Genomic DNA, 13,656 nt, shown 5'->3' with positions numbered 1-13,656 from the left:
CCTGCTCCCCCAAGAGGGAGTTCTGGAAGATGACTCCTCGTTCTGGTCCTTGTGCACAGAGATTCTCTGTAATGAGAGCTTTACTCCAAGGACCGGGTTGCTGGGGGTTTGGGTATCGTGATAGTCGGGGCTGCAGGCGGGGGTTTTCCCCTTTGGGTCCCATTTCCATCCTGCTGTTCTGGGGTGTCACAGGGAAAGCATCCTGTACGATCGGGGTGGGAGGCTGGGGGTGAGCAGTCTTGGCTGACGGCTCCGTTTTGCAAAGGACCTGAGGAACTGGGTATTTGTCTCGTCACCAGGCCCGCGGTGGTGGCTGTCCCTGGCACCTCTGCTTCTATTCTCTCTGCCACATGTCGCCATCTTCTAGGACCTGCCTCGGGTCTCGCCTCCTTGCGACATTCCACCTGCCATGTGTGGCCCTCCTCAGTCCTCAGCATTCCCTTTACACGATCACTTGTCTTTCCCCCTCTTGCCATGGATCTTTCCTGCCTCTGTCTGGGGTCCCCATGAGACCCAGGTTCTTCAAGAGCGAGCTCTGTCCACCGAGCTTTATTTCCCTCGGCATCTGAATTAGGGCCTCGCTCTGGTGGGGCCTCAGCACTGGCCTGTGAATGGAGGCGCCTCCTCCAGGACAGCCCCCGGGCCTGGCGTGCAGGAGGCTCAATCACTATTTGTGGACCAGATGAGGAAGCTGTCCAGATACTGGCCATTCCTTCCTGGGTCCAGTCTATTCAGTTCAAGCCGTGCTTCCCAGGGACCTACTATGTGTCAGTTACCACGAGGGCTATCAAAATAGAGAAGACGTGCTTTCTGAATCAAGGAGGCTGTACCGACCCCAGTCACTCTACTGTCAGACAGAATGTAGGAAAAGCAGGCGCAGGGAAGGCTTGAAGGGTTCACTCTACTTGTGCTCACCCTGGAAAGATGAGCCAGGCATCCTTGCAGCCTTAGGGGGGAAAACACGTGATCTGCCTGCAAGGATGGGCCCGTGGGACCTTATGGGACATGGGACCCTTCGAGTCTCAGGAATGTGCTGGCCCAAGCCTCCACTTGCCCCTGTGGGATAATGATCCCAGGTGGACTCACAGGGTGGGAGGGGAATTAGGGGCCAAATAGATATGTCTAGGCCTGTGGGGTTGCAAAGGCAGGGGACAGGTTTATTGTGATGCAGGGTCTCCCTGAGATGCTCATTAAAGGAGACAAGTTTCAGCTTTCCTTCTCGGTCTGCCTAGCGGGAGATTCCCACGCTCATAAATAGCTTTAATAACTTTCTCCTGCCTTTTATGTTGTTGGGAGGCCCGTCGTCTGCCTGATAAAAAGGCAGGGGCACGGACAGGTCTCCAGCGTGAGACCTGTGAGCTTCGGGCCTCTCCATTTTCCCTGCACTGCCCTGCACCGCGGAGGCATGGCCAGCCGTCCCCACCGCATCCGCTCCGGCTATGGGGTCAGGAACTTCAGCTCCTGCTCTGCCATCCTGCCCAAGCCGTCGGCCCACAGCTGCTCCAGTGCCATGGCCTACCGCGGGGGCAGTCCTGGGGGGCTCGGCTACAGGCGCCTCGGGGGCTTTGGCAGCCGGAGCCTGTGCGCAGTGGGGTCCCCGCGGATGGCGGTGAGCTGTGGATGGCCCCTGCGCAGCGGGGGCAGCTTTGGCTACCGCGTAGGGGGACTTTGTGGACCCAGCCCGCCCTGCATCACCAGCGTGTCGGTCAACGAGAGCCTCCTCACGCCCCTCAACCTGGAGCTTGACCCGAATGCGCAGTGCGTCAAGCACCAGGAGAAGGAGCAGATCAAGTGCCTGAACAACAAGTTTGCTGCCTTCATTGACAAGGTGGGTCTGTGGGCTGCTCCCTGGGGCTGTGGCACAGGAAGGGGCGAGGGGCTTGGAACCCAACGACCAGCCGTCTTCACGTTTTCTGAGTCCCAGGCCTGCAACCCGTCAGCACGTGGCCTTGGGAGCATGACTGAATCAGGCTCTTGGTTTTCAAATGCTACCAGGAGAGTCAAACGCAACGATGAATGTGAAACCAGACAGAACGGGAAGTTTATTGAGGCGGCTTCCCTGCCCAGCAAGAGCTGCGTGTGTGTCTGTGGCCCCATCTTCGGGATCTCAGCCATCACCCCGTGAGGGGTGGGGGGTGGGTGGGGTGGGATGTCTGCTTAGGTTTGTGTGGAGGTGCCGCCCTCCCCAGGGTGAAAGGATCCAGGATGAGGAGGGGCCAGAAGCTCCTTTCCTGCTCCTTCTAGTAGGAAGGCTGTGAGTTCCCGGGATTTCTGCCCCAGGCGCTTTTCCCCACCCAACGTTACACAGATTAAACACAGTGAGTTGAGAAACTTAAGGGGGCAGCCCCTGGAGGGGCTGTTGAATTGCACTCTTCAGATGCTGGGGTCTCTGAGCCTACCTTCTGGTTGGATGCATAGCTCTGGTGTCCTCCAACTCAGTGGCACCCCCTCGGCGAGCCTCTCTGGGGGAAGACAGCCCCTGAAGTCCAGGAGAGGAAAGGGTCCCCTTCTAGGGCTGAGTGCTGTGCACATCTACACCGAGGGTCTTTGTAAGCGGACACACACAAGAGTAACGGTGCATGGAGGCCTTGCTCTCTGATAAGAGCCACCATCAGAAATAGGCATCTCTGCACGTGAAGGTGCTGTCCATTATTCTTTTTCTTTTTTAATGTTCCTTTATTTTTGAGAGAGCGCCAGCAGGGGAGGGGCAGAGAGAGAAGGGGACAGAGAATCTGAAGCGGGCCCTGCGCTGTCAGCAGCACCCAGACGCAGGGCTCGAACTCACGAACCATGCGATCATGACCTGAGCTGGAGTCAGATGCTCAACCGACTGAGCCACCGGGCGCCCCTGGACACCTACCTACTCTTCACATGCTGCTGGCTCGTCTCTTCCGCCAGCACATCGTGTGGGTCATTCATTATGCAAGGACACCCACCAAGGGCGGTGGGATGAGGTTGAAATCCAGCCCATGCTCGGCTCACCGGGCTGTATGCCCTGGAAGGAGGCTGTGTCTGCCTGGAGTGGCCCCTTTGCCTAATTTGCTTGAAAGCACAGTAAGGTCCCCGAACATGCAAGGACCTTTGCACGTAGCCTTTTGGACAGCACGCAGGTATGCAGTCTCTGTGTGAGCAGTCAGTTCCGGTCCGAGATCCAGATTCTTGCCTGAAATTATTCAGTTATTAAACGTCGGCAACAAATCAGATTTCTATGACACGGTTTGCGGGCCAAGTAAAACGTGCCTGCAGGGCAGAAAGAGCCTGGGGCCCGCCAGGGGACATTGCTGATGCATTTCCACTGCCTCGGTTTACAATGAGGCTCCGGGAGAATGGGGCACAGGGGCCCGGTTGGTGGCAGAGTCAGGCAGGGGAAGGTGTCCGCATTCCCCATCCAGGGTCCCTGGGATGGGCTCTCCTGCCCCAGGATCAGAGTGAGGGAGAGTCGTGGTGGGTGAGTTTTTAAATCACTGGCATAAAAATGCCCACAAACTTAGTGGCTTAAAACAATACCAATTTCTTATCTCATGAGGTCAAAACCAAGGTGTTGGCATAGCTGCATTTCTCTCTGGAGGCCCTAGGGGAGACCTGTTTTCAGGGACATGCACGCTTTTGGCAGAATTGCGTTCTGTGTGATGGTAGGACTGAGGTCCCTGTTCCCTTGCTGGCTGGCTGGCTGGAGCTCCTTCTCAGTTTCTGGAAGCCACTGGCATTCCTTGACTCAGGCTCCTTCTCCCTCCACCTCCAAAGCCGGTGATCGTGGCCAAGGCTGCCTCAGGTTTTAAGTCTCTCCTCCGCCTCTTCCTTCTGTGCACCTCTCCACTCTTCTGCCTTCTGCTTCCACTTTATTTAAAAGCTTTTAAAAAATGTTTATTATTTATTTTTTTGAGAGAAGGAGACAGAGCGCAAGCAGGAGAGGGCAGACAGAGAGGGAGACACAGAACCCGAAGCAGGCTCCGGGCTCTGAGCTGTCAGCAGAGAGCCTGGCACGGGGCTCGAACTCACAAACCGCAAGATTATGACCCGAGGGGAAGTCGGATGCTCAACCGACTGAGCCACTCAGGCGCCCCCTTCCTCTCCCACTTTAAAAGGCCCATTATGACACCTTGGGGCCAACTGGATAATTCCAGATCTCCTGATCTTCAGCGCCATAACCTACATTCCACCTGCAGGGTCCCTTTTGCCACATAACATAACAGATTCACAGGTCCCAGGGATTAGGACGTGAACATCTTTGAGGAGCCATTTTTGGCCCACCACACACGGTCGAGAGTGTTTTTGCAAGATCAGATGTTATTTCATTCTGTGCAGAATAAATACCGCAAATAAATTGTGTGCTCTAGTGGGAGAGGGGGATAGGGTGAGGGAACATTCCTGGGGGAACAGCCGTGACCTGCACTTTCAGACTTTGCCCAATGATTTGGCCTTTGGGGGAAGGTCACAGCCTGCTGCGGGTCAGAGATCATCCCCAAGGGCAGAGAGGGCTCAGGGCTCCCCCTGAGTCTCTTTCCTCCACCCTGGGTGGCAGGTGCGCTTCCTGGAGCAGCAGAACAAGCTTCTGGAGACCAAGTGGCAGTTCTATCAGAACCGCAAGTGCTGTGAGAGCAACCTGGAGCCCCTGTTCGAGGGCTACATCGAGACGCTGAGGCGGGAGGCCGAGTGCGTGGAGGCCGACAGCGGGAGGCTGGCCTCGGAGCTCAACCATGTGCAGGAGGTGCTGGAGGGCTACAAGAAGAAGTGAGTGCGGCCGGGCTGGGGGTGGTTATGGGTGTGGGGCAGGTCTTGGCTGGGTCCACACCACTCTACCAGAGGTGAGGGCCAGCCCAGGCTACCTCTCTGATGGTTCTGTTTTCTCAGCCTGCTCTATCTGGTCTCAGCTCCCAGCTCTTGTAGCCCCATCCTGGGAAATGGGGAGAGAGCTGGGGAGAAGAGGTACTCCCAGCCTGGGAGGGTAGGACACACATCCAGGGCACACAGTGGCCTAGAGACACAGAGAGAGGAACAACAACGGAATGGGAAGAGAGAGGTCGACAGACTGGAGGAAAGAACTTGGGAACAGTCAGCACTAGGATGTGGGGAGAGGAAAGGTCCCTGGGGAGGTATCTCCAAGATGATCCGGCCAATGCCATTCAAGATAGCCAATAAGCTTGGAGAAGTCGTTTATTCACTCTGTGGATAAATCACCAGGCTCTTGTTCTGCAAGGCTCTGCGATTCAAAGGCCCGCGTCAATCTTCCCTTGTAACCTGACTTGTTTAGGTTGGCCATTGCCTAGTTTAAACTCACCGGGTCACTGACACCTTGCTCCTCTTTCCCTGTTGATAGGGATGGAGAGAAAGGTGATCCTGACATAATCTGTCCTGATCATTCTACTTGGAAGTAACTGGAATTCGGCTCTTGGGAGATCGGGTGTTACCATCCAGATGGACCCAGCAATGGGTTTACACTTTCCTTGGGGGGATGCAAATGCAGACACAATTCTGTTTGCAGGTGTCAAGGCCTGTCTCCCAGTCTGGGGGGGGGGGTGTGAGGGCCAGTAATTACATAGCCCAGAGTTTATAGCAGCCCAAATTACTCTGTCATTAAAAAGTCATGAAAATCATGCTATGAGGACTCTAGTCATCCCTGTGGGCTGGGCAGGGCTGCTGCAGGAATGACCTCATGGGCAGGCACAAGAGAATGTGCCAGGCGGTGCAGGAGGGCTGTGGAAATGCCCCCCCCCCCCCCCGCAGTCAGGGCATAATGGGGTGCTTCCAGGATTTCAAGTCCTTGAGTATTGGGGGAAGGGAAGAGAACATCACAGGGATGGTTTCATGGAGCTTTACGTTTTGTACAATTTTTGGGTTGAAAGACACCCCCTGTCCCCTGGAGCATCTCTCTTTCACTCATCCCACAAATATTTCCAGCATGCCTTATTGCACATCAGGCAGTGTAGCCCAAGATGCAGAGAGATTAAATGGCTTGCCTGACGTTTTTCAGAAACTTCAGTCCAAGCTTGGACCAGAAACCAGAGGCTTGAACTTCATGTCCAGTGTCCTTTTGGTGGGTTCTTCGTGACTGCAAAACAGAAGTCCACAGAGGCCAAACCTCTTTCCCCAAGGCACACAGCAAGTCAAGGGCAGAACCAAGGAGTCTTGAACAGCTAGGGCTTGGTTGGCCCACCCAAAGCCCTCATCCCCAAGGGCCTCTCCATCTGTGCTCTCTCTCCTCAGGTATGAAGAAGAAGTGGCCCTCAAGACCACGGCTGAGAATGAGTTTGTGGTGCTGAAGAAGGTGGGTGAGTCCTCCCACATGGGGAAGAGTGAAGTCTTAGATGCTGGACCTCTGAGACTAGCAACTTGCCAACTTTGCGGCAGTCCAGTCGTGGTGGCCAGGCACTCGACTCCCCTGACCAATGGGGGCCACTTGGTTGGCAATGCCCGTATGAGAGGGAGACTGATTAAGTGACCACTGTGGCTAATCAGCCAGACAGCAGCTCGGTGAGACCTCGGGCCCGAGAGTCAGCTACTTGGATGCTGCCCAGCCTGGGTGCCAAGGACGGCCTGTGGGTGGGGCGCACTCATGGCTCTGTGGCCACCACGTGACATGCTACATGGGCCAATCTAGCTTAGTAGTAGCAGCCTGGCATTTTGGGCTGTGATATTAGGCTACTTGCTTCAGGAAGGTCTCTAATTCTGGAGGAAAGAGAAAAAAGTCTGTCGAGGTCAGACTTCTCTCTACTCCCTATTTGAGGTGGCCCCATGGATGTTTCTGTGATAGGAGAAGAGTGGGACAGAACATGGCCTCAGGGCCCCCTATAGAGGGCAAAGGTCCAGGGGCCCTGAGTGACCCTTGTTCCACCCTTTCCCATGTGTGTCCACCAGGACATAGACTGTGCCTACCTGCGCAAGGCTGACCTGGAGGCAAATGTGGAGGCGCTAAGGGAGGAGATGGGCTTCCTACAGGCCCTCTATGAGGAGGTGAGTCTCTCCCCTTCTCCAGAAGAGCAAGCGAGGGAGGAGAGGGCAGAGGGTTTTTTGAGTTGTGGGTTGTCTTGGTCCTTTGGCTTTAGAAAGTATTGTCCATCCCTAACTCTTTTAGGACCTAAACATCCTTTCCTTCTGTGATCAGAGGAGATTTTTCTCTTGCTTAGGCTTCCTTTCAAAATGGAAATGGGTGATTACCTTCCTTTAAAATTATTTGTGGGGCGCCTGGGTGGCTCAGTCCGTTGAGCATCCTCTTGATTTTGGCTCAGGTCATGATGTCATGGTTGTGGGATCGAGTACCACGTCAGGCTCTGCACTGGGTGTGGAGCCTGCTTGGGATTCTCTCTCTCCCTCTGCCCCTACCCCATTTGCACACTTTCTCTCTTTTTCTCTCCCCCCCCAAAAAAAAACCCACACAGATGATTTGAAGGACTGTGATTCATTGCCTATCTACACAGCACAGCATGAAGTGGAGATATGACAATATAGGTGTGGGTATATAGGTGTAATAATATCTTATTAATTCAGGTAGTATGAAAAGTTCATTAGAAAACCCAGGACTCTAAATCTGTCCATTGTCTGGTTGATTAGATTTATGCAGATAGCTAGAGCTGCACTTCTGGAATTCTCCAATTTTATTTCCTAAAGCTTCAGGTGGGGATGGTTTTTTACCTACAGCAATGGGAATCAGAGGGGGATTTGGAGCTGAGGGCACTGGTTGCTGTCTCCTACAGGAAATCTACCTCCTTCAGTCACAAATCTCTGACACCTCGGTGGTCGTCAAAATGGACAACAGCCGGGAGCTCAACATGGACTCAGTGGTGGCCGAGATCAAGGCTCAGTATGACGACATCGCCAGCCGCAGCCGGGCCGAGGCGGAGTCCTGGTACCAAACCAAGGTGAACTGGAGGGCCGAGCTGCCCTTTGGGCAGGGAAGATAGCCAGAACCTGAAGCTTCTCTGGGAAATGCACCCACGCATTCAGAGGGGCTCCATCACAGGCCCAAGCAGAGCAGGGGTAGGAGACAGGACCACTGTAGAACAGCAGGCTGGCTCTTCATAGTGACGACCCAGCACCCCTCCAGCAATGTCACAACCATTGGCTGGTCCTGAATGTTTGTCTCCCAACCCACAGTGTGAGGAGATGAAGGCCACGGTGAGCCAGCAGGGCGAGAACCTCCGCAGAACCAAGGACGAGCTCAATGAGCTGAACCGCATGATCCAGAGGCTGACGGCAGAGGTGGAGAATGCCAAGCAGCAGGTCAGGGGGCGCTGAGACCTCGCTCGGTGCACCTGCTGTTTCTGATCTGTTCTCATGCTGCTTCTGATCTGTTCTCCTGCTGCTTCTGATCTGTTCTCCTGCTGCTTCTGACCTGCTCTCCTTCTGCTTCTGATCTGCTCTCTGCTTTCCTCCTGCCTTGAGGGGCTGCTGCTGTCTTTGGAGAGGCTTATATTTTAACCACCTGCATCTGAAGGACCGACAAGCACTGTTTGCACAGAGCATTGTGGGGGAGGGTTGGTCTGTCTACCTTCTCTGAATTCTGCTCCTATTTCCCTTCATATCCCTCCAAGGTTTCTTTCCTTTAAACATACCTTAGGCAATGCGGTCTAGTGAAGGTTGTGTTCTGCTGGCCCTCCCCCCACCTCTCCAGATGGATTTGAGGTGCACAGACCTGACCTGGTCCCACGCCACTCTGTTCACAGTGCACGCTAGCACCGTCTGTGCACCTCTGTAATTGAACATGGCTTGTCCCTCATTCCATTCCCCACAACCTCTCTGAGTCTCAATTTCTTCATCTGCTTAATGGGAAATAACCATGCCTGTTCTGACACGCTCAGAGTAACTGGGAGCAGATAGGCAACATCTGTGAAAGTGCGTTGTAAACCAACAACGGTAAACAAGTGTAAGATCCTATCACTAATTATTATCAGTCCTGTTCCAGCACTAGCATTTCCTCCCTCTAATGGCTCACTGGGGACTTGAGTTTTACAATAAAATTAAGAGGCACATACATGGAGGAAGAAAGCTCCAAAGGGCCATTATTTCCCTGCCTAGTTAATTTGCAAGTGGACAATAGAGGTGAAATAGGTTGATGGAGGCCATTGGGGACCCACTAGGCCCCCTTCTCAAGCTTCTCCCCTTCTCCCCTCCCTGACAGCGGTGCAAGCTGGAGGGCGCCGTGGCTGAGGCAGAGCAGCAGGGCGAGGCAGCCCTCGGTGATGCCAAATGCAAGCTGGCGGGGCTGGAGGCCGCCCTTCAGAAGGCCAAGCAGGACATGGCCTGTCTGCTCAAGGAGTACCAGGAGGTGATGAACTCCAAGCTGGGCCTGGACGTGGAGATCGCCACTTACAGAAAGCTGCTGGAGGGCGAGGAGAGCCGGTGAGGACAGGGCTTAGGGTCTCTTCACATCCCCACTCAGGGCTGGGGGACTGCCTTGACAGACTATCATCCTCCAGGCAGAGAGTGTTCAAACAGGGAAAGACTCCAGAAAGACTCTAGAAATCAAGAAGTCGAACCATTTTCCCATTTTCAGATGGGGAAACCGAGGCCTAAAGAGGGGAAGGAACTTGTTCAAGGTGACAGCTAGGTAGTGGCTATGCTAAAATTACCGTCTCCGGTGATCTTTTCCCTCCCACACTGCCCCTCCCGATGCAACTAAGCTCATTCCAAGGCAACTACTTTACCCTGTTGACTGGAAAGGGGTTTCTGCAATCACATCACAGTGGATTGTAAAAGCTGGAATCATTCAGAGGACTTGCTAAAGGCCATTTGACTTGGCGTGTACAGACAAGGAACCTTATAGTCTCGTGTTCAGGAGCAGCAAATAGAAATGACCAGCACAGGGTCCTTGCTTAGTAGGGAAAGGCAGGGGCAGCATAAATCGGGCTCTGCTGACAGTTTGAGCCAAGAACTGGGGCAAGTGAAGTCAGCAAGGGAAGGAGCATTGTGGATTTGCACCTGGGGTAGTGACGAGCATTTAGCCTGGAGGTAGCCACATCGTTACTGCCTCCTAGCTGGGTCCCATCACGGGGGAGCAAGCTAGACTGGGGGGGAGGACAGTTGCATAGAAAGGTTAAGATCACAGGTTGTGAGCCATCTAGACCACCTGGATTCACATCCCAGCTCTGCCACTTACTAGCTCTGAACCTCTGGGCCTCAGTGTCCCGATCTGTACAACAGATAATCATAAAACCCAGCACTGTATGCTGTTGCAAGGATTAAATGAGTTAGTGTGAATGGAAATCACCAGTAGGGGCAGGTTACGGTCAGAACAAGAATCTCTCTATCCAGGGTAGCCAGGCAGGGCTGTACCACAGAGAGGCTCCTTACTGACCAGGTTAGCATTAGAAATCTGACGTGTGTTGCCCCCTAGGCAGCTGGCCATGCTGCTGGATTTGTGTCACGCTTGACCAGAGGAGGTAAACTCTTCTGTCCGTTTCCTCGGGACTCCGGGTGAAGCCACCAGATTGATCTCCTCCTTTTACACTTAAGCCCCTGGCCCACTCATCAACATTCAGTAAGGCACTCGGCATTTGCGCTGTGAAACTTACTTTCATCATCACCATCATCATCACTGATGTATTAAGAACTCAATTCTGTAACGCATGAGGCACTGTCTCCAACACATGAGATTTTACAAGATGGTTGGGTGTATGCAGCTTTGCATATTGAGGCCACTGACCTTTTGACAGATCTTCTCTTCTTGGCATTTAACAAGTGTAATTGGATTACCCAAGTAACCCTCACTGCAGAAAACACAGAAAATGAGAAAACAAAGCAGCCGTAATCACTCAACTTGGTGACAGCTGCTGCTAGCATTGTGGCGCAACAGGCGCCATGATGGGCATTGGCTAGAATCTTCTGGAAGGGCACAGTTCCAAGGCTGTGGCAGGGTCAGATTCACGTGGTGGGAGAGTGAGCCCAAAGCATAGATCCTTGCTGAAAAGCTGTAGTATGTTGAAGTGCTCAGTCGGGCAGAAGGAATCAGACTGGAGATTTACTGGAGGACATGGTTTGAAGCTGGGGGATAAAAAAAGAGGGTGATGTAGAAGAGAAAGTGCAGGTGGGCGTGAGGGAGGAGGGACCCACGGCAGTGATATAAATGTCTCATCATCAATGAGATGTTCATAATGTTAGTAGCAAACACAGTGGATTTACTGTGTGCCAGGCTCTACCTGTAGGCACTTTGCAATGTAGAGCCTGCAACAGTGCTGGAAGGTGGGTATTATCATCCCATTTCATAAATGAGGAAACTGAGGTACAGAAAGGCTAGGTGATTTGTCCAAGGTCACCCAGCTAGTGATCTGGCTCAGCCAGATTTGCGCCCAGGACGCCAGGCCCTTGACCACCATTCCCTCCTGCCCCCTCTGCATGTATCAAGTCAGATAGATATCCGGGGTAGCATTTAAGCTCGTGGGATAAAAAAAAAAAATGGCTCAATTAGCATGCTAGGCAAGCTTTTTCCCACCTGAAGGTGTCCCAGTTAGGCAGTGGCTGTTCCCATCACCTCTTTGGCCATGCTGGAACTTCCAGCCAGGGAACAAGGTGGATAACCCCACTGCACCCCACGTGTACCTTCCGGTACACCACATTTCCATGGCCGAGAAGCAAACAAGGCATATAAAGCGGCCTTTGGGTCCTGCAACCTAACGTTCCCCTGTCCTTTTGGGGTCCCTGGGAGCAGTGGTGACACTGATGCTCTCTGTGGTAGGTGGGCAACATGTCCCCTCCCCTCAGCCCTGCTCTCTTCACTCAGGATGGACCAGAACAGACCTGCTGCAAGAACAGAGGAACCCCATTCTAAATGTTCACTCTCTCTCTCTCTCCTGCAGCTTGTGTGAAGGCGTGGGCTCCGTCAATATCTGTAAGTTGGGTGTGTGTGTGGGCATCGTTCTTTTGGGTGTTAATATTGGGTTGCATCTAATCGGTGACTGAATCTCTGTCTGTGGGGCACCGGGCAGGGGAGATGTGAGCTGAGGTCTCTGGGATCTGGACAAATGGATGGTCCAAAATATTTGGTCCCTACGTGGAGCCATCTGGAATATCCGTGAAGCATAAGTGAATGACTGGGGAAAGTTCTGCCCCACTGACTGGTTCTGCAAAATTAGCTCAAGTCTTTCAGTTACACACAGGATACTCTTCAAGTAGCACAATATTTTAATAGGAAGAAACATTTTTGATGTTTATTCTGACCGTTTGGGCCCACTGCAGGCAACTCTTTACCTTGAATAATCCAATGTGTACACAGTCCCTAGGCTAGGTATCTATCTGTTCTCATTTTTCCAGCAACCATGTTTCTAGATGATTCCTTCACTATGACCCATCAGTTTTTGCCCAAAGATTGTATAAACACATCTCAACATTAGTCTGGTTCAAGCAGAGTTATGTGTCCAATTTGGTAACCACACTCCTTCAAGAAGCAGATGGCAATGGCTTTGGATTTGCCGGTAGGTCTAAAGATTCATGATGCTGATCCCTCAGAAACATGAAAGTCAATCATTGGTGGCAAAAGGTTTTGGGTCATGTCGTGTCGGGGATGGAGGAGAATTCTGACCCAGTGTCTCCTCCCGCAGGTGTGAGCCGTTCCCAGGGTGGCGTGATCTGCGGTGACCTCAGTGCCACTGTCCCTCGTGGCCCAGGGGTTGTGGCTTCCAGCAGTGGTGCCCTCTGCTCCCCCTCTGTAGTGGGGGCCTGCTCCGGTGTGAGATCCGTGCGGTTTGCATAGTGGGCAGGGGACTCCGGCGGGTGCCCCCCTCTGATAGGGGCAGGGGTGGGGAGCAGGAGGGGAAAATCATTTCTCTCCCAGACCCCCATGCCTGTTTAGTAATTTCCCCTGGCTGGAACCCAGACTGTATCCCCAGTTTTCTTCCTATTGCAGTTATGATTTACTCTTTGTGTGCAAACCCTGGGTGTTAACATTACTGCCACCTCTGTTAATTCCCCCTTCCCTGTGGTCCAGGAGAGGCATGTAAAGGCTTCTTGATATAAGATGCTCAGCCGCTTTCTTCCCCAGCTAATTTCAGGTTAGCAAACCTTTTACTAAGTCTGCTTACTAAGTACTGGCCGTGCGCCAGGCCCTCTGGGCAGGGAGCCAGGTAGAAGAATGGCGATGGGTAGGTGCACCTGTGCTTTGCCCCCGGATGAGGGGCGGGGCATGTCACCTCAGCACTGAGGGAGCAAGTGGGGTCCGGGAGGCCCCTCACACTCTGAGAGATTGTGTGTTCCCAGAAAGACCCCCAGCTATTTGTACATCAGGATGGAAAGATTGACTGAAGCTAACAGCGGAGGTGTTTATGGTTGGCAGTTTGGATTTTTTTTTTCTCTTTTTTGTATTTGGGTGATTCCTGTTATGTCTCTTTCTTTCTTTGGGTGTGCGTGATTAAATATCGATGGCAACAAGTTTTCTCCCAGCAAACAAATTAATGCCTGCCTCCTTTGTGGTTTTCCCAGCCCCCTTCAAAGCCTTGACCTTCTCAACGCTTCTGCAAATGTGGTCCACAGACCACCACATACATCAGGGTCACCGGGATGGGGGTGAGGGGTGGTGGGGACTTCTTAAATAAGCACATCCTGGGCTCCATCCAGAACTCTTGAATCCGAAGTTCTAGGGATGAGCCCAGGAATATGAATCTAAACAAGCTCCCAGGTGATTTCTGTAGGAACTAAAGTTGAGAACCATTGGTTTGTGTGCGCAGACAG

General features: G+C 53.0%; 1 protein-coding gene across 1 annotated transcript; it reads left to right on the top strand.

Moving 5' to 3' along the window:
- Positions 1–1,311: 1,311 nt before the first annotated feature.
- Positions 1,312–13,356, top strand: LOC112867228 (keratin, type II cuticular Hb5-like). The gene is made up of 9 exons (XM_025930136.2): positions 1,312–1,828; positions 4,523–4,731; positions 6,205–6,265; positions 6,856–6,951; positions 7,692–7,856; positions 8,092–8,217; positions 9,116–9,336; positions 11,790–11,821; positions 12,531–13,356. The coding sequence occupies exons 1-9, from the start codon at positions 1,406–1,408 to the stop codon at positions 12,680–12,682; spliced, it is 1,485 nt and encodes a 494-aa protein (XP_025785921.1). The 5' UTR covers positions 1,312–1,405; the 3' UTR covers positions 12,683–13,356.
- Positions 13,357–13,656: the final 300 nt, after the last annotated feature.

Source organism: Puma concolor, chromosome B4 (genome assembly GCF_028749965.1).
Source record: "Puma concolor isolate L17-30 chromosome B4, mPumCon1.1.hap2, whole genome shotgun sequence".
NCBI lineage: Eukaryota > Metazoa > Chordata > Mammalia > Carnivora > Felidae > Puma > Puma concolor.
This window is presented reverse-complemented; position numbering and strand designations above follow the sequence as displayed.

Coding starts and splice junctions, on each gene's coding strand:
- LOC112867228 (XM_025930136.2), top strand. CDS start 1,406: ATGGCCAGCCGTCCCCACCGCATCCGCTCCGGCTATGGGGTCAGGAAC. Junction 4,732..6,204: donor CTGGAGGGCTACAAGAAGAA/GTGAGTGCGGCC, acceptor CTCTCTCCTCAG/GTATGAAGAAGAAGTGGCCC. Junction 6,266..6,855: donor AGTTTGTGGTGCTGAAGAAG/GTGGGTGAGTCC, acceptor TGTGTCCACCAG/GACATAGACTGTGCCTACCT.